The sequence below is a fragment of the Netta rufina genome (assembly GCF_964035555.1).
Source record: "Netta rufina genome assembly, chromosome: W".
Classification (NCBI taxonomy): Eukaryota; Metazoa; Chordata; class Aves; order Anseriformes; family Anatidae; genus Netta; species Netta rufina.
In genome coordinates this window covers 16,735,503-16,762,615 of record NC_140139.1, presented here as the reverse complement: position 1 = coordinate 16,762,615, position 27,113 = coordinate 16,735,503, and the positions used below count along the sequence as shown (strand labels likewise).

The window sequence follows — 27,113 nt, the reverse complement described above, 5'->3', positions numbered from 1 at the left end:
CTATATGATTAACTCCTTTGATTAGTTTTAATGATGAGCAGCTAAACTTGACCAAAACAAACAACAACAAAAAAAAACACACAACATTAAACAGTAATAAGACTTGTGACCAAAGTGGAATCAAATCATAGAATCATAGAATCATAGAATATCCTGAGTTGGAAGGGACCCTTAAGGATCATCAAGTCCAACTCTTGACATCGCACAGGTCTACCCAAAAGTTCAGACCATGTGACTAAGTGCACAGTCCAATCTCTTCTTATCTTAAATGATCGATCCCACTAACTACAGTGGAACTGACTGCAACCTCAGCAAGTTTGCAGATAACACCAAGTTGAGTGGTGGTATTCATATCATAGAAAGAAGGGATGCCATCCCGAGGGACCTTGACAGGCTTGAGAAGCAGGCCCACATGAACCTCATGAAGGTCAACAAGGCCAAATGCAAGGCGCTGCACCTGGGTCAGGGTAATTCCAAACATCAACAAAGCTTGGGCTATAAATGGATTGAGAGCAGCCCTGCAGAGAAGGGCTTAGGGGTGTTGGTGGTTGAAAAATGGGATGTAAGGCAGCAGCGTGTATTTGCAGCCCAGAAAGCCAATCCTATCCTGGGCCGCATCAAAAGAAGCGTGGTTAGCAGGTTGAGGGAAGCAATTCTCCCCCTCTACTCTGCTTTTGTGAGACCTCACCTGGAGTACTGCATCCAGTTCTGGGGTCTGCAGTACAAGAAAGAGGTGGACCTGTTAGAGTAAGTCCAGAGGAGGGCCACAAAAATGATCAGACAGCTAGAACACCTCTCCTATGAAGACAGGCTGAGGGAGTTGTGGTTATTCAGCATGAAGAAAAGGCTCTGGGGAGACCTTATTGCAGCCTTTCAATAATTAAAGGGAGGTTATAAGAAAGATGGAGAAATACTTTACAAGGGCATGTAGTGATGGCACATGTAGTAATGGTATTAAACTGAAAGAGATATAAGAGATAATGGAAAGATATATTAGATATAAGGAAGAAATTCTTCACTGTGAGGGTGGTGAGGCACTGGAACAGGTTGCCCAGAGAAATTGTGGATGCCCCCATCCCTGGAAGTCCTCGAGGTCAGGTTGGATGGAGCTCTGGGCAGCGTGATCTAGTGGAAGAAGGTGTCCTTGCTCGTGGCATGGGTGTTGGACTAGACAATTTTTAAGGTCCCTTCCAACCCAATCCATTCTGTGGATCTATGATTCAATGCTTACTTTTTTTTTTTTTTAAATAATAAAGGAAATATGAAAATCTGCTTTATATGTAATTCTAACTCACAGTCACTAATGTCCTTGAAATATGTTCATACTACACAAAGTCAGTATCTGTTTAGCCTATGCTTTAGGTTTTAAAAATTGCTAAAATTAAGGTATGGGTCTTAAAATACAATCATTATTTTATGACTGTTACAGAAGTTGTAAAAATCTAGTTTACTACTCTATACAGACTTGTGGGATTTTAATTTTTTTTTTGAAAACTGCAGGAACTATCTTTATATAGAAACAATGATGAGAAAGTCTTTTAGTATTTTAGCTGTCTTTATTGAACTTAGAATGCAGAAATACAATGAAATTTAGTACTACGTGACTTGAAAGTTTTGTCCATACATCACAGTATATCTAGCTAAAAATACTAATCTAGACTGCTCTAATTTTGGCACAATTTACCCGAAAACATGCATATAAGGAAACAGGAAAAAAAATCTTTGCATGTCACTTATTTGAACATTACTTTTATAGACTAAATACAGACTTTTTATACACACACACAAGAGAACTTGGCTCTACGTAATTTCATTCTAACACATGGGGCAATGAGACATGGATGTTTAGACTTCAATAGACGAATTTATATGTTATTCACCTCTTCTGAACCACTGCCTGATGAGGCTATCATTTGCTGTTGTTTCTTGATCATTATTGATCCCTGCACAGCAAGTATATTTTGGACTGGACTTCCAAAACTGAATTGGAATTCAGATACAAAAGTCACTTAAACATGTTGAAACTTTACAGTTTACCACATATTTACTTTTCTTAACATGAGCAGCATCGCTGTTAAAGTCACAGAATAGTTGAGGTTGAAAGGGACCCTCTGGAGGTCATCTGGTCCAAGCCCCCTGCTCAAGCAGGGACACCTAGAGCAGGTTGCCCAGGACCATGTCCAGGCAGCTTTTGAAGATCTCCAAGGAGGGAGACTCCACAGCCTCTCTGGGCAACCTGTTCCACTGCTCCATCACCCACACAGTAAAAAAAGAAAAAAAAAAGTGTTTTGTGATGTTGAGACAGATCCTCCTGTGTTTCCATTTGTGCTCATTGCTTCTTGTCCTGTTACTGAGCACCACTGAAAACAGCCTGGCTCTGTCCTCTTTGCATCCTCCCTTTGGGTATTGATAATATTCTCCCTGAGCCGCCTTTTCTCCAGGCTAAACAGTCTCAGCTCTCTCAGCCCTTCCTCACAGGAGAGATACCCCAGTCCCTTAAAGAAGTATCTCAGTGTTATTAATTAAAAAAAAAATACTCCCTATAAAAATACTGCATGTATTAATAATATTGGATAGCATTTTAAAGTAGCGAGACTTCTGCAGAAAATAATGTTACATGAAAATTGCTGGCACACTTTTAACAGTAAATATAACAGTAGCTGTGCAGGCCTCTATAATTAAGATAAAATGTTTGTAAAGTAAACTTTTAAACTGATCCAGATAAGTCTTTTCAGGCTGCTTAGTTGATATATGTTAGCTTCATATGGGAATACTGAAGTACATGAACAAAAAAATAAAAGAGAATCCTTAACAGTCTTTGAGTCTTACAGTAGTGAATATTTTATTAGTTTTCATAGATATGGTCTATCATTCAAATTAAGTTCATATGTCACAGAGAAACAGAGGAGAGTTTGGGTAATTTTCAACCACTGGATTTAAGAGATTTCTAAATAACAGTTTATTTCTAATTTTAGCAAACTTTTCCCCATACAGAAAACAAAACGTATGTAAGCCTGAAATTGTTGAACAATGACTTATTGATATGAAGAAACTAAGCACTAGAGAAACAACTTAAATAAAATTTTAGAAATAATGTCACTTTGTCTTGAAAAATATACAATAAGTTAATAGGTGCTTCTGCATGACAAAAATAGCTAACTAAATATGAACAAACATGAGAATTTAAGAGCTCAGTGATTATGAGAGCTAAGCATGCATATTCACTAACCCAATTCTGTTAAAATTCTAATTAAAAATGCTTTGTTTATTCGTTTAAATAAAGGCTGCTCTTGAAGCTACTCTGTACAGTGCTTTTTCCCCAGAAAGGGTTCATGTCTTATTTTACCTCAGATCCATCAATTTTTGGTGGTTTAGCTTGAACCTGTTTCTTCTCTCCAGATGTGTCAGATTCTGATTCTGACTGACTGCTGGACTCTGAACCAGACTCAGAATCACTGCTACCTGACTGACTGCTACTTCCATCACTACTGCTTCCAGAGCTTGAACCAGATCCAGAAGCCGATGTTGACCCAGAATCATCATCTGACTGGCTGCAATCAGAAGATAGCAGGATATTATACAATGGCTAAGAAAACAGGATTTAAAAAGTCACATTAAAAAGACTTTAGCTTCACCTATAAATCAATTGTTAAATTAGCCCCCGCACGTGGATAGCATACAAATGAATGTACTGGAGTAAGGCAGGAGTGAAAATTCAAAGTTTAATTAGATACTTTTCAGCAAACAAAAAAAAGCAGGAAACAGAAAATGAACTCAGAGGAGTCAAGCAAGGGTATTTCTCACCCACCCAAACCCTTACTTAGCTTTATCAAACCTCACATGTTTTTGCATATATTTGTATACATATATATACACACATGCACACATATACATACACACACATACACGATTGTTTTAAAAATCTTTTTAGATCAGCAATCGTCACCTCTGTCATCCCTTCCATATTTTTTTTTGAGCACACATTCCTTTAAGGAAAATATAATCTCAGTTTTGTTTCCCTAGTTTGACTTTTTTCATGAAAAAGTAGGGAAAAAAAAATCTTTGAGGAAGTACTAGAAACCCACATTTCATGTGATTTGGACCAACTATATACAAAATACTACTAAACATTTTAAACATCAATGTATTTATAAAAGTAACTGGAAAACAAGAAATGTATTGTCACACATAATATAAATCCACACAGACCATCTTATTCTGTTAAAAAAACAGCAGTAAAATTCCCCACACAGACAAATTCTGAATGATTTGTGCCAAGACACTTAGCATATTGAGTCACTGGATTATTCCACCTGTACATTCATTTTATATTAGATTTTAAATATTTTTCTTTTAAAATACGTTAAGTTAAACATTTATTTCATGACTATTCAAAACCAGAAACATTTGGTTTTCTAAAATAATTTCACAAAGGAACTGAGTTGAAACTTTAATCAAATTCCTCATTAGGTTAAATACTACCCTATATCAAATATACGAGAGAAAACATTGGAATCACTCCACCACACAGCAAAATAATTTCAAATTATGTATAGTTCAGATGCAAGTATTTAAAAAGGAAACAAACAAACAAACAATAAAGATAACAAAAAATCCCAAACAATAAAAACCCTAAAGCTGATATCAAAGTCTAAGACTATCACTGTTAGCACATTTCATCTGGCTGGCAGACAATGGGAACTGATCATCTTCTGCACTAGAACACACTTGACTGACATTTAAAGTCACAAAACAAAACCACTACTCTCCCTGTTGTTGCTAACACAAATTAAACTGAATTTATTGAGGAAAAATAAATTCACAAACTGATTCCTGTAGACAGTACCTCAATAAATAATCTGCATCTGCTGACTTTGAAAAAAAGAGAAAGAAACAAACCATGGTGAAGCTTCCTTATTTGGAAGTACGGGATATGGAGAAATACAACTGCTGGGTTTACTCATACTTACTGAGGAGAAAACTGGGAAATAACAAAATTGCTTCCTCCAAACTTCCCATTCCTGTCATCAAGGGCCTGCTTCAGGCAGGATGCTGTAACACTAACAGATTAACTTGGTTTTGCAAAATAAAGCAAGGTACTCACTGTAGAATATAACCGTTCAAACTATTTACCAGAAATTAAGGGCAGCATCCATCATGATTTACCATAAACTTTTTAATATAATAGTATTCTTGTACACAACTGTTACCTTACCTTTAATGATGGGTAACTTAGTAACTTAGATGGGTAAATGTCACGTAGACTGCAGAAGACAGCACTAACTACAAATGAAGAAAATTCAGCAAGGAGAAACAGCGAGACACAAGTAAATACCTGCCAAATAAGTCCTTGTGAGAAAATGCCACCAAAAACTCTTAAAACCTACATACCCTTGCAGAAAAGGAAGGGAATCAAATACCTTCATGCAGGAGGACAAGGCTCGTCCAAAGTTGCCATGCTCATGGCAATAACATGGATTACCAAATCTAATAAAGGCACAAACACTGAGCCACAAGTATGGTGATGATTAGGTTAGCTTTCCACAGAAAGGTAAAATATTTCACATGCACTAATATAACACTACCCATAGGTTCAAGTAAATATAGGGCCAAAGACAAACAAAACAAAGGTAGAGGGGTGGGGGTAGGGAACTGCAACTGAAATAAACCATATTGGGCCAAACAAGTTGCCAATATTCTGAAAAACAAACTAGATACAGGAGAGAACTGGTAAAGACCAAAGGGAAAAAAAAAAAAAAAAAAGAAAAAAAAAACTTTCTAATGTATCTAGATAAATAAGCAAAATTCATGTCAATACGATACACAGTTGATGGGAAATTTTAACGATTTAATGTTTTTCAAGACAGGAATTAAGTGGCAAGTACAAAAAAAGGATTGTGAAATAGTAGGAAAAAAGTCTAAATAGATAGTGTAAATAGTTGTTCAGTAGTTGAATCTAAAAAGCTAAACTGAAATCTTTTCCTTTCTGAATAGATCAACTAGCTATCGTCTATGCTCTCCAGTAAGTAATACCAATCCACCAACAAATGTAGTTCATACAATATTCAGTGTTCAGACAAAATACATAGACTCTATATCTTGCCAACATTGCCTCTTAACAATGGCTGCCTGGAAATGGATCCCCCACTGGGCTTAGTGCTTATTATGTTGATCCTGCTATCTCATGATCCCTGCTTCTCAAAATAAATTGACCTGATTCAAACATGAGCAGGGTAATATTACCAGACTGCATATCAACTAATAGTAACATCTGAAAAGAGCAAAATTTTCAAACTCAGTATTTAACTCAATTATTAATAAATACAAAACTACAAAAACAAATTGGTAACTAGAAGAAAGAAGGATGAGGACACAAAGAAAGGAAATTACAAGAAACAAGATCATAAAATCATAGAATATCCCAAGTTGGAAGGGACCCATAAGGATCATCAAGTCCAACTCCTGGCACCACACAGGTCTGCCCAAAAGTTTAGACCATGTGACTAAGTGCACAGTCCAGTCACTTTTTAAATTCAGACAGGCTTGGTGCAGTGACTACGTCCCTGGGGAGCCTGTTCCAGTGTGCAACCACCCTCTTGGTGAAGAACCTCTCCCTGATGTCCAGCCTAAACTTCCCCTGCTTCAGCTTAACACCATTCCCGCAGGTCCTATCACTGGTGTTTACAGAGAATAGGCCAGCTGCCTCTCCACTCCCCCTTGCGAGTGTGTTGGGTCTGTCGGAACTCTTTCGAGTGGGGCCCCGAGCAACAACAGGCCTTTGAACAACTAAAACAAGAAATAGCTCGTGCAGTAGCCCTTGGGCCTGTTCGTACCAGACCAGCTGTGCAAAACATACTTTATACTGCAGCTGGGGAGCATGGGCTCACCTGGAGCCTCTGGCAGAAGACCCCAGAAGAAACTCCAGGCCAACCTCTGGGGTTCTGGAGCCGGGGCTATCGAGGATCAGAAGCCAATTACACCCCAACTGAAAAGGAAATATTAACAGCATATGAGGGGATTCGAGCCGCTTCAGAAGTTGTGGGTACAGAAGCACAACTCCTCTTGGCCCCACGGCTACCTGTGTTACATTGGATGTTCAAAGGGAAAAGCCCCACTACACACCATGCAACCAATGCTACGTGGAGTAAGTGGGTAGCGTTAATTACACAGCGGGCTCGAATGGGGAAACCTAATCGCCCAGGAATCCTGGAGGAGATTATGGACTGGCCGGAGGGCAGGGATTTCAGAGCACTGACAGAAGAGGTAACTCATGCTGAAGAGGCACCACCATACAATGAGTTGCCAGAAGACAGAAAGCAGTATGTGTTGTTCACTGACGGATCCTGCCGTGTGGTAGGGAGCCATCGGAAGTGGAAAGCTGCTGTGTGGAGTCCCACACGACAAGTTGTGGAGGCCATGGAAGGGGAAGGCAAGTCGAGTCAGTATGCAGAAGTGAAAGCCATACAACTGGCCCTAGAAATTGCTGAAAGAGAAAAGTGGCCAGTTCTCTATCACTACACTGACTCATGAATGGTAGCAAATGTTCTGTGGGAGTGGCTGCGACAATGGAAACAGAACAACTGGCAGCGCAGAGGTAAACCTATCTGGGCTGCTACCCTGTGGCAATATATTGCTGCCCGGGTAGAAAACCTAGCTGTAAAGGTATGTCATGTAGATGCCCATATGCCTAAGAATCATGCCACCGAAGAACATCAGAACAACAAAGAAGAAGATCGAGCTTTGAAAATTGAAGTAGCTCAGGTGGACCTGGACTGGGGACGTAAGGGTGAGCTGTTTGTAGCTCGATGGCCAATGAAACATCAGGACATCTGGGGAGGGATGCCACATACAGATGGGCTCGTGATCGAGGGGTGGACCTGACCATTGAGGCCATCACACAGGTCACCCATGAGTGTGAGACCTGTGCTGTAATCAAACGAGCCATGAGGGTAAAGACTCCCTGGAACAGGGGGAGATGGCTTGGATTTCGATATGGTGAGGCCTGGCAGATTGACTACATCGGACCACTCCCACAAACCTGCCAAGGTAAACATTACATACTCACCATGGTAGAAGCAACTACTGGGTGGCTGGAAACATATCCAGTGAATCATGCCACGGCCCGAAACACTATCTTGGGCCTGGAAAGACAAGTGCTATGGCGACATGGTACACCAGAGAGAATTGAGTCCGACAATGGGAGTCACTTCCGAAACAATTTGGTCACTTCCTGGGCCAAGAGACATGCCACTGAGTGGGTGTATCACATCCCTTATCACCCACAAGCCTCTGGGAAGGTTGAGAGGTACAATGGACTGTTAAAAACTATGCTGCGAGCATTGGGTGCTGGGACGTGGAAACATTGGGATATAAATCTACCAGAGGCCACTTGGCTAGTTAACAACAGGGGGTCTGACAGCCATCCTGGTCCTGCTGAAACAAAACCCCTACACACTGTGGGAGAAGCTAAAGTCCCTGTAGTGCATGTGGGAAAGTGGATGGGGAAGGCAGTGTGGGTTGCTCCTGCCATGGGAAAAGGCAAACCCACTCGTGGGATTGTCTTTGCCCAAGGACCAGGGTATACCTGGTGGGTAATGCAGAAAGATGGTGGGTAATGCAGAAAGTGTGTGCCTCGAGGAGATTTAACACTGGGAGAAAATTAATCTGTCATCCAAGTTATGTGTTGTAGGAGGACACTGCAGAACCAACGACAGGTCAACTTCGCAAGGAACCGGGCAAGTGCAACAGTGATGTGAGCTAAGCTGGTGCTGGTATCAAGAAAACCAACTTCGCCTGCCCTGAGTGACCACTTTGACAGATGAAGCTGAAACCATCAACAGTTTTTATGAACATTTTGGGAAAAGACCTATGGAATGAAAGGAAGTACAGACATATAAATGCTTCAATGGACAGAAAACAATGGTGATGAGAACATCTATATATTAAACTGTACCTGATTGTGACACAAATATTATGGAATAAGGGGTGGAGGTTGTGCTGGGTCTGTCTGAGCTGGAGTCACCATTTCCCTGTGCAGCCCACACAGTGCTGTGCTCTCCACTTGTAGCTGGAACAGCACTGATATCACTCCAGTGTTGTGTCTATTGCTGCATAGTGCTGGCACAGCATCAGGACTCCTTCCAAGCCCCCAAGAGCCAGCAGGCTGGGGGTAGGCAAGTGATGGGGAGGGGACATCGCCAGGGCAGCTGACCTAAACCAATCAAAGGGATATTCCATAACACCTGATGTCACACTCAGCAATAAAAAGGGGGGCTCTCGTGGGGGAGAGGGTTGTTCCTCCTGAACAACCACTACGCATTTTGAGGCTCTGCTTCCCAGGACGTGGCCGAACATCGCTCGTTGATGGGAAGTAGAGAATAATATTTTTTCCCTCTCTCTGTGCTTCCGCGCGGACTTACTGTTTCTTTTGTTTCTTTTTTTTCCTCCCCATTCCCTTTCCCTTTAATTAAACCTTTCTCATCTCAAACCTCGACTTCTCTGTGTTGTATTTTCTCCCCCTTCCTCTTTGAGGAGAGGGGGAGTGAGAGAGCGGTTGTGGTGGAGCTCGGCTGCCAACCTGAGTAAAACCACCACAGCGAGTTAGTTGTGGACTGCGATGAGGTCCCCCCTCAGCCTCCTCTTCTCCAGGCTGAACAGGCCCAGTGTCCTCAGCCGCTCCTCATATGTCTTCCCCTCTACGCCTTTCACCATCTTCATCGTCCTCCTCTGGACACTCTCCAACAGTTTTATGTCCTTTTTTTTACTGTGGTGCCCAGAACTGCACATGGTATTCGAGGTGAGGCCACACCAGCGCAGAGTAGAGCGGGACAGTCACCTCCCTCGACTGACTAGCAATGCCGTGCTTGATGCATCCCAGGATATGGTTGGCCCTCCTGGCTGCCAGGGCACACTGCTAGCTCACATTCAACTTCCTGTCAACCACAACCCCTAGATCCCTCTCTGCAGGGCTGCTCTCCAGCATCTCGTCGCCCAGTCTGTACGTAAAGCCAGGGTTGCCCCATCTCAGGTGCAGGACCCAACACATGCTTTTGTTAAACTTCATGCAGTTGGTGATCGCCCAGCTCTCCAATCTGTCCAGGTCTCTCTGCAAGGCCTTTCTACCCTCATCAGAGTCCACAACTCCTCCAAGTTTGGTGTCGTCGACAAATTTGCTCAAAACACCTTCTAGTCCTACATCCAAATCATTTATAAAAACATTGAAGAGGACTGGCCCCAAAATGGAGCCTTGAGGGACCCCACTAGTGACCATCCGCCAGCCAGATGTGGCCCCATTTACCACAACCCTTTGAGCCCTGCCCGTCAGCCAATTGCTCACCCATCGTATGATGTTTTTGTTAAGTTGTATGCTGGACATTTTGTCCAGTAGGATCCTATGGGAAACCGTGTCAAAAGCCTTGCTCAAGTCCAAAAAGATCACATTGGCTGGTTTCCCTTGATCGACTAGATGGGTAACCTTATCATAAAAGGAAATCAAATTTGTTAGGCAGGACCTACCCCTCATGAACCCATGTTGGCTGGGACCAATGACTGCATTGTCCCCCAGGTGCGCCTCAATAACTTCAAGAATCATCTTCTCCATAATTTTACCAGGCACTGACGTGAGACTGACAGGCCTGTAATTGCTAGGGTCTTCTTTCTTACCCTTCTTGAAAATTGGCAAAAAGCATTTGCCAGCTTCCAGTCTACTGGGACCTCTCCAGATTCCCAAGACCATTGAAAAATAATTGAGAGGTCACCCGATGACATTAGCCAGCTCTTTGAGCACCCTGGGATGGATCCCATCCGGACCCATGGACTTGTATGGATCCAGGCGGAGCAGCAAATCCTGCACACGTTCAGGGTCGGTTGGGAGTTTGTCATTCCCACCATCATGGTCCTCCCGCTCAGGGCACCCAGGGTCCCGAAGCCCATCATCAGCATTGAAGGCAGAGGTGAAGAAGGCATTAAATGTCTCTGCTTTGCCAGTCTCATTGTCTGTGAGGAGACCTTCCCCATCAAGTAGCAGACCTACGTTTTCTTCGGTCCTCCTTTTTCTGTTCACATATCTAAAAAAAAACATTTTTTATTGTCTCTCACAGACATGGCCAGCTTCAACGCTAGTTGGGCTTTGGCCCCACGAATTTTCTCCCTACAAACACGAACAGCATTCCTGTATTCCTTCCTCATCGCCTGACCCTCCTTCCAGCAGCCATACACTTCCTTTTTCCATCTAAGCTCCATTAGAAGATCCTTGGTCAGCTAGGCCAGCCTTCTGCCCCACCTGCCTGCCTTCCAATACTTTGGAATCACCTGATCTTGTGCTTTTAGGAGGCAGTGCTTAAAGACTGACCAGCTTAAAGACTGATGGACGCCAATGCCTTCAAAAGCAGCTTCCCAGGGGACCTTGCTGACTAGTTCCCTGAGCAGCCTGAAGTCTGCTCTCCCCACATCCAGGGTTGAAGTTTTGGTGGCAGCTTTCCTTCTGTCACCATAAATTCTAAACTCAACCACTTCATGGTCACTGTGACCGAGACGGCCACCAATTGCCACATCTCCCACAAGACCCTCTCTGTTTTGCAGCAACAGATCAAGGAGGGCACCTTTCCTAGTTGACTCCCTTAGCACCTGCACTAAGAAGTTATCATCTAGGTGCTTTATGAACCTCCTGGACTTGCTCGTGTCAGCCATGTGGTGATCCTAGTTGATATCTGGCAAGTTGAAATCCCCCATAAGGACATAAGGACAAGGGGAGTTGATCTTGAGGCATCTCTTAGTTCCTCAAAGAATAATTCATCAGCGTTGTCGTCCTGGCCAGGTGGTCTGTAATAGACTCCCACTACGACATCCCCTTTATTTGTTCGTCCCTTAATCCTTACCCAGAAGCTCTCAACTTTGCCATCCCCAACTTGAAGTTCCACGCAGTCCAGCCCATGCTTCACATACATCGCCACCCCACCACCTCACCTACCCTGTCTGTCCCTCCTGAAGAGCCTGTAACCATCTATTGCAGCACACCAGCCACAGGACTCATCCCACCAGGTTTCGCTTATGCCGATGATGTTGTAGCTGTGGGACTGGGCCAAGACTTCTAGCTCGTCCATTTTATTCCTCATACTGCGTGCGTTTGTGTAGAAGCACTTCAAATGCGCTTCCCTACACACAGCACCTTGTGGAGCAGACCAAAGGACCTCTCTGGCACACAGTCCCTCTGATTCTAGTGCACCATCCCTTAGCTCATCACCAGCATGCCTGGTTTTATCCCCTTCCCCTTCAACTCTAGTTTAAAGCCCTATCTATCAGCCCTGCCAACTCCTGAGACAAAATCCTTTCCCCCCTCTGAGAGAGGCGCATCCCATCTGGTGACAGCAGGCCTGGTGTCACGTAGACTTTCCCATAATAGAAAAACCTGAAGTTCTGTCGGTTGCACCAGTCCCGAAGCCATGTGTTAATGTGGTGAGCCCGCTTGTCAGCATTGATCCCCCCTATCAGAAGGACAGAGGCAAACACAACCTGTGCCCCTGATCCTTTAAGTAGTCGCCCCAAAGCCCTAAAGTCCCTTTTGATCGCTCTCGGACTTCTCCTTGCTACCTCGTCATTACCAGCCTGAAAGACCAGTAGCAGGTAGTAGTCGGTGGGCCGTACCAGTTGCTTGACTTTCTTAGCTAAGTCTCCCCGGGGCTCGGGTGAGAGACAACAGACTTCCCTGTCGGTTGGGTCCGGTTGGCATATCGGGCCCTCTGTCCCTTTCAAAAGGGAGTCCCCCATGACAATAACCCTTTTCTCTTTCTTGACAGACGATGTAGCAATGCAGGGGGTAGGTTGCCTTGCCTTAGGCACCCTCTCCAAATGGAACTGGCTTTCGTTTACTTCATTGTTCTAACTATGGTGTTCTAGAGCCTCGTACCTGTTACATAAGGGTAGATGGGAAGGTGAGGTGGGCAGGGACAGGATTCGCCTACCACCCCGAACAGGAACCTGCCTCCATTCCCCCCCCGTGGCCTAGGTCCCCTCTTACTGCCTGGTGGGATGAGGGGACTTTTGTCTTCTGCGTAGCAGGAGGCACCTGTGCTGCGGCAGGCTCCTGAGTCTGTCTCAGAGAGGGTAGAGTACACCTCCACCAGTCAATTTCCCTCTCTGACTCCCTGATGCTCCTGAACCTGTTCACCTCCTCCCGAAGGTCTGCTACCTGTTTGAGCAGCTCTTCAACCTGGGCACACCTCCCACAGGCATAACCCTCACTGCTGCTGTCGGATACAGACAGAAGACTCGGGCACACCCTGCAGCCCAAGACCTGGATGGCAGTGTGTTTCCCCGAGCCCTCCCTCAGAGTAGCCACATTGGTGACTGCAGCTGGAGAGGCCACAAGAGATGCGGAGGCCATGGTTTTCTGCCTGGTTGATACCATGGCCAGGTTTCTTGCAAGCAGGCTACCAGTATCAGTACCGAAGGGAGAGACCGCTGCAAGAGAGTGGCGAGGGGCCCTCCCTGCTCGCCCTGCCTGCAGGAACTGCTGCGCCACGCCCTTCTGACACACCACACCCTGCTTGCCAGTCTTGGTCGCCGTGCTCCTGGTCACTCGCACTCCCTAGGGGCTGCTTTTGAAGGAGGGGGCGCTACTGACTCCGCCTACGCATCGTCAGCCTCCCTCGCGAGAGCTGTTGGGTCCTGGCAGCTCTCTCAACTGCTTCGAGTGGCCTCGATGCTGGAAAAAAAAAAAAAAAAAAAAAAAAAAAAAAAGTCCTGCCTGTCTCGATCCCCCGCTCCGCTGCAGAACGCGTCTGCCCCGGAGCTGATCACCTCAGCAAGATGAAAAAATCAAATAATAAGGTTCATTACAGTTCTTTTAGGACTACCCTAATTATATCATCTACAAAGGAAGAATGCAGGATGACTACCGTAAACTAATGGCTAATATTGCTGGGTTTTCTTTTTTTTTTTTTCTTCAAAACAAGGCATTGCTAAAACAAATTATGAAACACAATATCAATATTCACAAAGAATCACAGAAGGCTGAGGTTGAAAGGGACCTCTGGAGATCATCTGGTCCAAGCCTCCTGCTCAGGCAGGGACACCTAGAGCAGGTTGCTCAGGACCATGTCCAGGTGGCTTTTGAAGATCTCTAAGAAGGGAGACGGTACTGGGTCTGGCTGTGATGGAGTTAACTTTCCCTGCAACAGCCCATATAGTGTTGTGCTCTGCACTTGTAGCTAGAACAGCCCTGGTATCACACCAAAGTTCTGTCTTCTGCTGAGCATTGCTGTCACAGCATCAAGACTCTCTCCAAAGCCCCCAAAGCCAACAGGCTGGGGGTGGGAAAAAAGTGGGAAGGGGATATCACCAGTGCAGCTGGTGGGATATCAGCTGCACTGATGCAGTGGGATGGGAAATCTACCTCAACCCCAGAGGCACAAAATAAAACAATCAATCAAAAAATTGGGTTCTTCCAGGAAAATGGCTGCTCCAGTTTCTAGTGGGAGCAGAGGGGTTGATCTTATTTCTGATTTTATTGAAAAAGACATCTGATTGACATTTCCATGAAGTGAGTAATGAATACTATTACAAGAATAGAGGAGGCTGCCTCCAGCCAGGTGGAGGAAAATGACAACCAGGTTTACCAGACTGTGTGGATTTGGTGGTCTGGCACATAAAACACACAGGAGTTGAAGGTTCTAGTGGACACCAACTCACTGTGCATCCTAATGCCAAGCTATAAAGGGGCAGAACCTATTTGTATTTCTGGAGTCACAGGGAGATCCCAACAGCTAACTGTACTGCAGGATGAAGTGAGAATAACTGGGAATGAGTGGCAAAAGCACTGTGACTGGTCTGGAGGCTCTGTGCATTCTTAACATACACCAACCTCAGGAGAAGGTACTTCAAGGACCCAAAAGGGTTCCGGTGGGCTTTTGGTATAGCTGCCTTGGAGACAAAGAAGATTAAACAGCTATCTACCTTACCCAGTCTCTCAGAGGACCCTTCTGTTGTAGGATTGCTGAGGGTCAAAGAACAGCAGATGCCAATTGCTACCACAACGGTGCAGCAGCAGCAATATCATACAAACCAAGACTCCCTGATTCCCATCCATAAGCTCGTTCATCAACTGGAGAGCCAAGGAGTGATCAGCAAGACTCATTCACCTTTCAATAGTCCCATATGGCCAGTGCGAAAGTCTAATGGCGAGTGGAGACTAACAGTGGATTATCGTGGCCTGAATGAAGTGACGCCACCACTGAGTGCTGCAGTGCCGGACATGCTGGAACTTCAGTACGAACTTGAATCGAAGGCAGCCAAGTGGTACGCCACAATTGATATCGCTAATGCATTTTTCTCCATCCCTTTAGCAGCAGAGTGCAGGCCACAATTTGCTTTCACTTGGAGGGGAGTCCAATATACTTGGAATCGGCTGCCCCAGGGGTGGAAACACAGCCCTACCATTTGTCATGGACTGATCCAGTCTGCGTTGGAACAGGGGGAAGCTCCTGAACACCTGCAGTACATCGATGACATCGTTTGGGGTGACACAGCAGAGGAAGTTTTCGAGAAAGGGAAGAGAATACTCCAAATCCTTCTGGAATCTGGTTTTGCCTTCAAACAGATTAAAGTCAAGAGACCTGCACAGGAGATCCATTTTTCTTAGGAAAAAAATGCATATAATAAACTACAGTCTGATTATAAGCCCTCTCTATCAAATGACCCAGAAGAACAATTTCAAATGAGGCCCTGAGCAATGAGAAGCCTTTGAACAAATTAAATGGGAGACAGTTCATGCAGCTGCCCTTGGGCCAGTCTGTGCAGAACAAGGTGTAAAGAAAAAAAAAAAAAGAAAAAAAAAAGTACTCTACACTGCAGCTGGGGAGGATGACTCCACCTGGATTGTCTGGCAGAAAGAGCATGACGAGACTCAAGGTCAACCCCTAGGGTTACAGAGTCGGGGATATAGAGGATCCGAGACCCGCTATACTCCAACCAAAGAAGAGATATTGGCAGCATATAAAAGAGTTCCAGCTGCTTCAGAAGTGGTTGGTACTGAAGCACAGCTCCTCTTGGAACCCCAACTGCCAGTGCTGGGCTGGATGTTCAAAGGGAGGGTCCTCACCCAACATAACATCAGTTCCCTCATGTGTGGAAAGTGCATCACACTGATTACACAACAGGCTCAAATAGGAAACCCCAGATTCCCAGGAATCTTGGAAGTGACTGTGGACTGGCCAGAAGGCAAAGTTTTCAAAATGTCACCAGGGGAAGAGGTGATGTGCTGAAGAAGCCCCACTGTATAAAAAGCTACCAGAAAACAAGAAGCAATATGCCCTGTTCACTGATGGGTCCTGTCATATTGTGGGAAAGCATCGGAGGTGGAAGGCTGCAACTCGTCCTACACGACAAGTTGCAGAAACTGCTAAAGAAGAAGGTGAATCAAGCCAATTTGCAGAAGTGAAGGCCATCCAGCTAGCTTTAGATATTGCTGAACGAGAAAAGCAGCCAGTTCTCTATCTCTATACTGATTTATGGATGACGGCAAATGCCCTGTGGGGGTGGTTACAGCAATGGAAGTAAAACAACTGGCAGCACATTGACTAACCCATCTGGGTAGCCACACAGTGAAAAGATATTGCTGTCTGAGCAGAGAAACTACCTGTAAAAGTACACCATGTAGATGCTCACATGCCCAAGAGTCAGGCCACTGAAGAACATCAAAACAACCAGCAGGTGGATCAGGCTGCTGTCGTGGTTTAACCCGGCTGGCAGCTAAATACCACGCAGCTGTTCGCTCACCCTCCCCCCTCCCTCTCTGGGACGGAGGAGAGAAATGGAAAGTGAAGCCCGTGAGTTGAGATAAAGACAGTTTAATAAGACGGGAAAATAATAATAACAAAATAATAATAACAATAATAATAATAATGTTACAATGGTGATAATAGGAAAGTAATAATAATATGTACAAACAAGTGATGCACAATGCAATTGCTCACCACCCGCTGACCGATGCCCAGCCTAACCCCGAGCAGTCCGGTAGAGCGGGTTTACAATCTGGTAGATTGGGTTTACAATCAGACTGTAATTTGGGATGTGCGGGTTTATAATCTTGTAGAGCGGGTTTACAATCAGACTGTAATTTGGGATGTGCATTCTCCAAAACCCCACAACACCTAGGAAAGTCTGTGTTTCTTTTTTGTTAGTTGGTGGAGACATAGCTGTTATTTTGTTGATCACATCCATTGGGATTTGATGACGTCCATCTTGCCATTTTATTCCTAAAAACTGGATCTCTCGTGCAGGTCCTTTGACTTTATTTTGTTTTATGGCAAAACCGGCTTTCAGAAGGATTTGGACTATTTTCTTCCCTTTCTCAAAAACTTCCTCTGCTGTGTCACCCCACACAATAATGTCATCGATGTACTGCAGGTGTTCAGGAGCTTCCCCCTGCTCTAGTGCAGACTGGATCAGCCCATGGCAAATGGTAGGGCTGTGTTTCCACCCCTGGGGCAGCCGATTCCAAGTATATTGGACTCCCCTCCAAGTGAAGGCAAATTGTGGCCTGCACTCTGCTGCTAGAGGGATGGAGAAAAATGCATTAGCGATATCAATTGTGGCGTACCACTTGGCTGCCTTCGATTCAAGTTCGTACTGAAGTTCCAGCATGTCCGGCACTGCAGCACTCAGTGGTGGCGTCACTTCATTCAGGCCACGATAGTCCACTGTTAGTCTCCACTCGCCATTAGACTTTCGCACTGGCCATATGGGACTATTGAAAGGTGAATGAGTCTTGCTGATCACTCCTTGGCTCTCCAATTGACGAATTAGCTTATGGATGGGAATCAGGGAGTCTCGGTTGGTGCGATATTGCCGCCGGTGCACAGTTGTGGTAGCGATTGGCACTTGCTGTTCTTCGACCCTCAGCAACCCCACAACAGAGGGGTCCTCTGAGAGACCAGGCAAGGTAGATAATTGTTTAATGCCTTCTGTCTCTAAGGCAGCTATACCAAAAGCCCACCGGAACCCTTTTGGGTCCTTGCAATACCCTCTTCTAAGATAGTCTATGCCAAGGATACATGGAGCATCCGGGCCAGTCACAATGCGGTGCTTTTCCCACTCATTCCCAGTCAGACTCACTTCAGCCTCCAATACAGTCAACTGCTGAGATCCGCCTGTCACTCCACAAATATAGATGGGCTCTGGTCCCCCCGAGCAGTCCGGCCCCCTCCCCCCGGCTAGCCACCCCTATATATTGTTTAGCATGACGTCAGATGGTATGGAATACCCCTTTGGCTAGTTTGGGTCACCTGTCCTGGGTCTGTCCCCTCCCAGCTCTTACTGCACCCCCAGCCTGCCTGTTGGCAGGACAGAGCAAAAGGCTGAGATGTCCTTGGCTTGGTATAAGCACTGCTCTGCAACAATTAAAACATCGGGGTGTTATCAGCACTCTTCTCATCCTAAGCCAAAACACAGCATTCCACCAGCTACTAGGAAGAAAATTAATTCTGTTCTAACTGAAACCAGGACAGCTGCTAAGATTGAAGTGGCTCAGGTGGACCTGGACTGGCGACATAAGGGTGAATTATTTATAGCTCGATGGGCCCAAGACACCTCAGGCCATCAAGGAAGAAATGCTACATGCAAATGGGCTCATGATCGAGGGGTGGACCTGACCATGGACACTATAGCACAGGTTATTCATGACTGTGAAACATGCTGCAGTCAAGTAAGCCAAGCGGTTAAAGCCTCTGTGGTATGGAGGATGATGGCTGAAATATAAATATGGAGAGGCCTGGCAGACTGATTACATCACTCCCTCAAACCCACAATGGCAAGCACCACATACAACGGTGAAAGCAACCACTGGATGGCTGGAAACATATTCAATGCCCCACACCACCGCCCAGAACACTATCTTGGGCCTCAAAAAGCAAGTCATATGGTGACATTTAACCCTGGAAAGAACTGTTGGTGAGATCAAGGTCCAGCAGAGCAACTCTCCTCATCTGCCCCTCTATCATTTGTAGAAGGAAGTTATCATCAATCCATTCCATGAACTTCTTTGATTGCTCATGCCCTGCTGTGTTGTCCCTCCAACAGATGTCAGAATGTTTGAAGTCCCCCCACAAGGACCGGCACTTGTGAAGGTGAGGTTGCTCCTATCTGTCTGTAGAGGGCCTCATCTGCTTAGTGTTCCTGGTCAGGTGTCCTATAGTAGATCCCCACTATAATGTTACCTAACCCATTCCTCCCTTTAATCCTAAACCATAAACTCTCAATTTACTACTCATCCATCCTGAGACAGAGCTCCATGCGCTCCAGCTACTCTCTCACATAGAGGGCAACTCCCTCTCCTCATTCTCCCCAGCCTGTCCTTCCTAAAGAGAGTGTATCCTTTCTTTGCAACACTTCAGTCGTGAGAACCATCCTACCATGTCTCCCTGATCTCAACAAGATCATAGCCCTGCAACTGCACACAGACTTCTAGCTCATCATGGTTATTTCCCTTACCACATGCATTAGTATACAGGCACTTAAGAGGGGAACTGCAGCATATCTGGTTCCTAGAAAGGTTTGGAGGTTTGGGGAGATTTTTATATAACAGCACCTTGTAGTCATTTTTGTGCTAACCTACAAATGCTGGAGGTGACTCTGCTTAAGCCCCATTTTGTGATCCCTCCGTCACATCACCCCATGCCCTCTGTTCAGTAACCCTGTCCATTGCTCCCTCACAGGGCTGCTGGTAAACCCTCTCCCTCCCCCATCATTACTAGTTTAAAGTCCTCATGAGGTCAGCCATCCTACTGGGAAATAGGATGCCTCAGTTTTTGCCCCTCTTAGCGAGGCAGATCCCATGTATCCCAAGCAGCTGATGATCTTCAAAAGGGGTTCCATGTTCAAAGAACCAAACCCCTGTCACTGACACCAGTTCAAAAGCCAATTATTCATAAAAACATTGGATCATAGAATGGCTAGGGTTGAAAGGGACCTTAAAGATCATCTAGTTCCAACACCCCTGCCATAGGCAGCGATGCCACCTGCTAGATCAGGTTGCTCAGGGGCTCATCTAACCTGGTCTTGAACAACTCCATGGACAGGCATCCACAACCTCTCTGGGCAACCTGTTCCAGTGCCTCACCACCCTCTGAGTAAAGAATTTCCTCCTAACCTCTAATCTAAATCTCCCCTCTTTTAGTTTAAAACCATTCCCCCTTGTCCTGTCATTATCTGATTGAGCAAAGAGTCACTCTCCATCTGTGTTTCTTTTTTGTAAGTCCCCTTTAAGTACTGAAAGGTCGTAATGAGGTCACCCCTGAGCCTTCTTTTCTCCAGGCTGAACAGCCTCAACTCCCAGTCTTTCTTCATAGGAGAGGTGCTTCAGCCCCTTGATCATCTTCGTGACCCTCTTCTGGACCTGCTCTAACAGGTCCACATCCTTCTTGTGCTGGGGGCCCCAGACCTGGATGCAGTACTCCAAGTGGGGCCTTACCAGGACAGAGTAGAGGGGGACAATCACCTCTCTCGACCGCTGTTGATGCAGCCCAGGATGCAGTTGGCCTTCTGAGCTGCCAATGTACACAGCTGGCTCATGTCAAGCTTTTCATCCAATAGAACTCCCAAGTCCTTCTCTGCAGGGCTGCTCTCAATGAGTTCTCCAGCCAGTCTGTACTCCTGTCTGGGATTGCCCTGAGCCAGGTGCAGCACCTTGCACTTGGACTTGTTGAACCTCATTTAGTTAATGTGGGGCCACTTCTCAAGCTTGACCAGGTCCCTTTGAATGGTATCCCTTCCTTCTTTGATATCAACTGCACCACTCAGCTTGGTGTCATCTGCAAACTTGCTGAGGGTGCACTCAATCCCATTGTCTATGTTACTGATAAAGATTAAACAATACCATCCCAGGACAGACCTCTGAAGTACACCACTCATCACTGGCCTCCACCTGGACAGAGAGCCAAGACAAGTCAAGCCAAGTCCTTATCCGCTGAATGGTCCACCCATCAAGTCCATCTCTCTCCAATTTGGAGATCACGATGTCATGTGGGACCATGTCAAAGGGCTTGCAGAAGTCCAAGTAGATGACATCAGTCGGTTTTCCCTTGTCAACTGATGCATCATAGAAGACCACCAGGTTGGTCAGGCACAATTTATCCTTTGTGAAGCCATGCTGGCTGTCTTGGATCACCCCTTTGTCTTGCATGTGCCTTGACATTGCTTCCAGGAGGGCCTGTTCCATGATCTTGCCAGGCACAGAGGTGAGGTTCACCAGTTTGTAGTTCCCTGGGTCCTCCTTTCTACCCTTTTACAAATTATTGACTTTTACTATCAGTGGCCTACTACTACCTTTCCCCTCTGTAGCAGTACTAAGGAGAACAATACATGATTTAAAAAGTTTCAAATTTACTGATAAAAAGTACCTATTGGAGTTCAAGCACAGAAGACTAGTACATACTGCATAGAGCTTACTTGAACTCTAGTCACCCAAAGCAATGCAGATGCATCCAACTACACTAAACTTCCTGCCTGTGCACTCTCATGTGTACCACATTCCCAGAAGTCTTTATGTAACTACAGCACACAAAAAATAGACAAGATTAATAATAGCTGTGACTTCATTTTTACTGAAGCTTAGAAAAACTTGCTTATTCACTGGCTAAAGGATAACCAGCTATGGATGGCTCTGAGGACTACCAGCACACATTTAATGTCATGTGTTCTTACTGCAGAGTCTGTTTCTACCTTAAGCTTCAGTAGAATTTAGGCTTGGAGGCATAACCCCTACAAAGACAGTATTATAATCCCAAAATCAAAAGTTTGTATTCACAGAGGACATAGGAAGTAGAGCAATATATGAGCACATTTTACATTGAAGATACACTATGGATTGCTGAGACTGTACAAGCAGCACTGCATGACATGCAGTACTTAAAACCCCAATATCCGCAATAATCTCTTTATCAAAGGACTTTCCTCTAAGAAATTTAATGGACCAACAATAACATTGATTAGGAATGCAAGGCAAAACACACTCTACAGGAAATGCTACAGGGTACTCAGTTTTCAGCATAAAACAAACAAACCCACCCTTTTCCAAACATCATAGAGAACATATACATTTTTCTTTCTACCACTGAGATCACTGCAGTCTAAGAACTAGAATAGAAGTTTATGCCAAGGCAAACCACTAGCTGTCTCATATTTCCAAGTGCAGACTGTGTCCTTGTTTTACCTTCAAAGAAATTATCTTTTTCTTAATTCCTAATAACAATCTTCTTTCACAAAGTGTAAAGCTGATTTGTCAGCATTTCAAGCTATGACATTCAACTTTATAAGATTTTTTTTTTAAAAAAGAACTAATTACTAGTATATTGCAATTTCAAATGATTTTACAGGAACATAGGTGTCATGAAAAGTCTTAAGAACAAGGTACTCAGTTTAGTCACACTCTCTGCTGTCTCGCAGAGATTATTTTTTCTTAAGCCTAGGGGAAAACACATAGATATATACACACACCCCTCCATCCATACACACACACACCTATAAAATTGAAAATTTATTCCCTTATCAAGCTATTTGAATTCTGCAGCCATTAAAAGAAAACTTTGTAACAGCACCACAAACAACAACCAATTACTGTCTATCAAAACTACTTACCTATTCAAACAGAAGTTGAATGGAAATTTTCAGCCTAAGATTCATTTCTTAATTATCTTTAAAAGGTAACTACTTACGCATTAGAATGAACAAACGAAAGAAAAAGATTTTTTTTTTGTTTTGTTCTTATTAACCTCTCATAAGGAACGGTTTCAGATTGGCATCAGTCAGAATACCAATTTGCATCATCAACTTCTGAAATAAAGTAATGTTTTATTTGTTTTTCAAATAATACTTGTAAGAAAGCAGCAATGATAAAAAACACAGACCTATCTAATTTTCTAAAACCAAAAGATGTCTCAAAAATATGCCAAGACTTGCTTGGAACAAAAAAAGAAGTGTTATCTAAAGAGGAGAATAAAAAAAAAATCCCCCCAAAAAACAGAAAAAGAAGTTTGTCTGCAGGATTCTAGTCATGTATCTTAAGCAGTATCCAAAATAAAAACTAGGGTTTTGAAAATTACATCTTACTGAAGAACTACTGTAGTAAGTTTTCAATTTCAAATTCTTTTCAACACAGCTACTAGCAATTTGATATACCACGTCAATTCACTATCCACCCATCCTTTTCTGGCACTTGGCATTTGTGGATGCAACTTCACTGGGATGTATCTTTACTTGGCCTTTTTTTTTTTTTTTTCCCTTTAGTTCACTTGACTAGTGCCGACCTAGTAGAAATTTAACAAGGAGTCATTACTTCTCAGTATAACCTAAGAATGGCCCAGATTCACCTTGCCTCAGGACTCAAATATAACCAACCTTTTAGCTACAATATTTTAGCTAATGGATTCTGGTTTTCTTTCATGAATACTCCACCCAGTCTCCCCCCATTTTACTGCAAACACAAAACAACTGGCACACTACTAAGAAGTAAAAAACAAAAAGACACTTTTTCCCTAACACAGACACATTTAGCAAGCTTTAGTTATTAAAAAAGCATATAAGTCTCTAAACCCTGTCAGGGAATTACCTATAAGACTCTACCACATGAATAATGTATTGGGTTTATACAGCAAGATTTTCGTAGCATGGGGCTGCAGGGGTGGCCTCTGTAAGAAGAGTCCAGAAGCTGCCCAATGTTACATAAGGGCCAGTTTCAGATGGCTCCAAAAGGGACCTGCTGCTAGCCAGAGCCGATCCAGTAAGCAATGCTGTTTGTGTCTCTGTGAAAGCAAATTTAAGAAGGGGGGGGGGGGGGGGGGAAGATGCAACACAGCAGCTGGGAAAATGAGGAGTGAGAAACAGCCTTACAGACAGCAAGGCCAGTGAAGGAGGGGGAGGAGGTGCTCCAGGCACCAGAGCTGAAGTTCCCCTGCGGCCTGTGCAGAGGACCATGGTGGAGCAGGTTGTCTCCCTGCAGCCCACGGGCACCATGGCAGAGAAGATCTCCACACTGCAGCCCATGGAGGGAGCCCACAGGGGAGCAGATAGATCTGACCTGAAGGAGGCTGTGGCCTATGGAGAACACCCTCCGGAGCAGACTCCAGACCAGACCATGGAAAGGAGCCCATGCAGGAGCAGGTGATCTGGTGGAAGCTGCCACCTGCAGGTAAGGGACCCCACACTGGAGCAGGGGAAGAGATTGACCATGAAGGAGCAATGGAGACAAAGTGTTACAAACTGACCACAACCCCCATTTCCTATTCCCCTGTATTGCTTGGGGGGAGGACATAGAAGATGGCTGTTTGGGGGAAGTTGCTTTTAGTTTCCTCACTGTTCTAGCTTGTTAGTAATAGGTAATAAATTACCTTAATCTCCCTATGCTGAGTCTGTTTTGCCTGTGACAATAATTGAGTGATCTCCCTGCCTTTATCTCAACCCTTGAGCCCTTTTCATCATATTTTCTCCCCCTTTCCCTTTGAGAAGTAGAAGAGAGCAGTTGTGGTGGAGTTCAGATGCCCATTTGGGTAAAACCATCACAGATTTAATTCAGACTAAACCTCAGTGATTTTGATGCTAACCCTTCAATCACCCTGATAACTGTTGAGAGGGACAGCACAGCAGGGCATAGGCAATCCAGGAGGTTCCTGGAATGCACCGATAACTTTCTTCTCCAAGGGATAGAGGAGCCAACAAGGAGAGGTGCTATGCTGGACCTCACTCTCACCAACAAGGAGATGCTGGTGGAGAATGTGAAACTCAAGGGCAGCCTTGGCTGCAGTGACCATGAAATGGTGGAGTTCAAGACCCTTAGGGCAGAGAGGAGGGTGCACAGCTCGCTACCCTGGACTTTGGGAGAGCAGACTTTGGCCTCTTCAGGGATCCGCTTGGTAGTGTGAAATATGTTCATCTGATTCGTGTCAGTATGGAACAATGCTAGGGCCGCATGGTATGATGAATGTGACCTTCTGTCTTACATACCCTTGTATAAGCACAAGTCCAAGAGAAACAGAGTGGCTAATGTATATAGTTCTTGTATCTTGCAAAGGAATGTTTTAGCAAGTCGTGTCAATAGAGAGCTTGAAGGGAAATGTATTTGTAGGCTTTTCCTTTAAGTCTCTGATATCTGGGGGGGTTTCAGAATAACTGCTAACTATTATGACTATTGCACGGGACACTATGCAAGTCTCTGATATCTGGCCAGGAGATTAAGGAGACAGGGAGAGCTGAAGAACAACTAAAAGACAAAGCTTGCAGGGGACGCTGCACAAGTCTCTGACATAGAGCCAAGTTGGACAAAGGAGAAGGACAAGAGGGAGGAAGACTATGAGCCTTCAGCATGAGAGACCCCCAGAGGGACCACCGGAGACTGATACGCATGCTCCAGTAGGAGGGTTCGGATTCCAGAAACTAATTATAATAACCCTGTTGTTTTTTTTAGAAGTAGTAATGAATATGTATTAGCCTAGGAGCATAAAAAACAGCTGCTTGATATAACTGGTGTGCGTCTTGGTGGAGCAGAGACTCCCGGCGCACCCAGCGCTGTTTGCTTACCTCTATTCCTTTAATAAATTGTAAACTTTGATTATAGTCCTATTTTGAAGACTGAGCCATTTATTACAGTAGAGTCCCATGTAATAATGCCCTGGGGGGGAAGAGGGGCCCCAAGAAAGCTGGTTAATATTCAAGGATCACCTCTTCTAAGCTCAGTGATGCATCCCAACATTTGGGAACTGAAAAAAATCAGCAGGAATCCCAAAGCCAAACTAGAGTCTACATACACAATGAAAGCTGTATCATCAATTTAGAATTTATTCTTTTAACAGAAAAAGGTTCTAGACAGAAATACTTGTGTGCTTTGTTTTTTTTTTGATGAATATTCTGTCTGAACTGTAAGATGAAGAGAAGCGTGTTTTTTTTTTTTTTTTTTTTTTTTTTTTTTTAAACTTAGACCAACATATCTGATAATGCTCAATTCCATGACAAATTTTCTTGGTAAAAATCACAACTTGCTAATCAAAGAGAAGACTATTACTAACAAAAGCAAAGAGCTTGCTTCATCCACTAGCCCTTCACATTAAGTTCTATGTACAGTTTCCTTCACCTTTCAGGTATTTTTTCTGATCTCAGGAGTCTTCTGCATTAAAATATACAGATATATCCATACTTTAAGGTATATACTCTTGTGGTGGTGTGTTAAGCTTGGCTGTCTGCCAGACCTCCACCCAGCCACTCTCTTACTCCCCCCTCCTCAACAGGGCAGGGTGAGAAAATAAGATGGAAGAGCTTGTGGGTCAAGATACAGACACAGAGATCACTTACCAATCACTGTCATGAGCAAAACAGTCTCAACTCAGTGAAAATTAATGTAGTTTACTGCCAATTAAAATTTAAGTAGGATAGTGAGAAAACAAGAAAAATGGTTCCATTGCCAAGCCAGCTGGGACTGGCTTTGTCCAACACAGGGACAGCCCCAGTCTCTTCTCAGAGACCACCCCAGCAGCACCCTGCTACCAACACCTTGCCACATAAACACAATACAATTCTCTATACATGCACAGTTTTTAATTTTTATTATTATTTCCTATCAGACATCTACCAAAAAGAAACCAATAGATAAGAATACTTCTGTAAGTATGCTCATGTTTTCTTGAAAGCAGGATCCTAGAGTAGTAGCTTTCAATTTATCCTTTTAATCTTCTGTGGAAGGTATGAGTTTATACAGCAAATTCAAGCCTGCTGACAAAGAGCTGGTTTTACTTAACTGTCTTTTGTGGTCCACAGACTATTAAATCAACAAAGCAAATTAAATCCACAGAAATTACTGCACTGTCGTAACATCAGCTTTCAAGAATGTAAACAATGATAAGGATATTTGGTGCAAGAAACCACTTTCTGCTTACTAAAAAAAAGGAAGTACAATGCACCCCAGCCAGCTACTTTCCAAATGGGGTATACTGAGTATACTCCTTTTTACCTACAGAGTAGGTCTGCTCAAGCGCTCCATGTCTTGTTCTACAGGAAACATAGGAGAATCAAAGAGATGGGAAGTCAGATTGCTATTCAACGTTTCACTTCTGCATTCCCTGTTCTTATTACTAGGT

The 27,113-nt window shown here is 44.2% G+C and overlaps 1 protein-coding gene across 6 annotated transcripts in view; it reads right to left on the bottom strand.

The window, feature by feature from the left end:
* The window catches only part of LOC311220762 (chromodomain-helicase-DNA-binding protein 1-like), a 92,588-nt gene that overhangs the window by 60,298 nt on the left and 5,177 nt on the right, over nucleotides 1–27,113 (bottom strand). For all 6 annotated transcript variants that reach the window (XM_084304322.1, XM_084304319.1, XM_084304323.1 and 3 more), the window contains exon 3: nucleotides 3,347–3,551. In XM_084304322.1, the coding sequence (XP_084160448.1) occupies nucleotides 3,347–3,551 (205 nt within the window). The remainder of the gene's footprint in view (nucleotides 1–3,346; nucleotides 3,552–27,113) is intronic.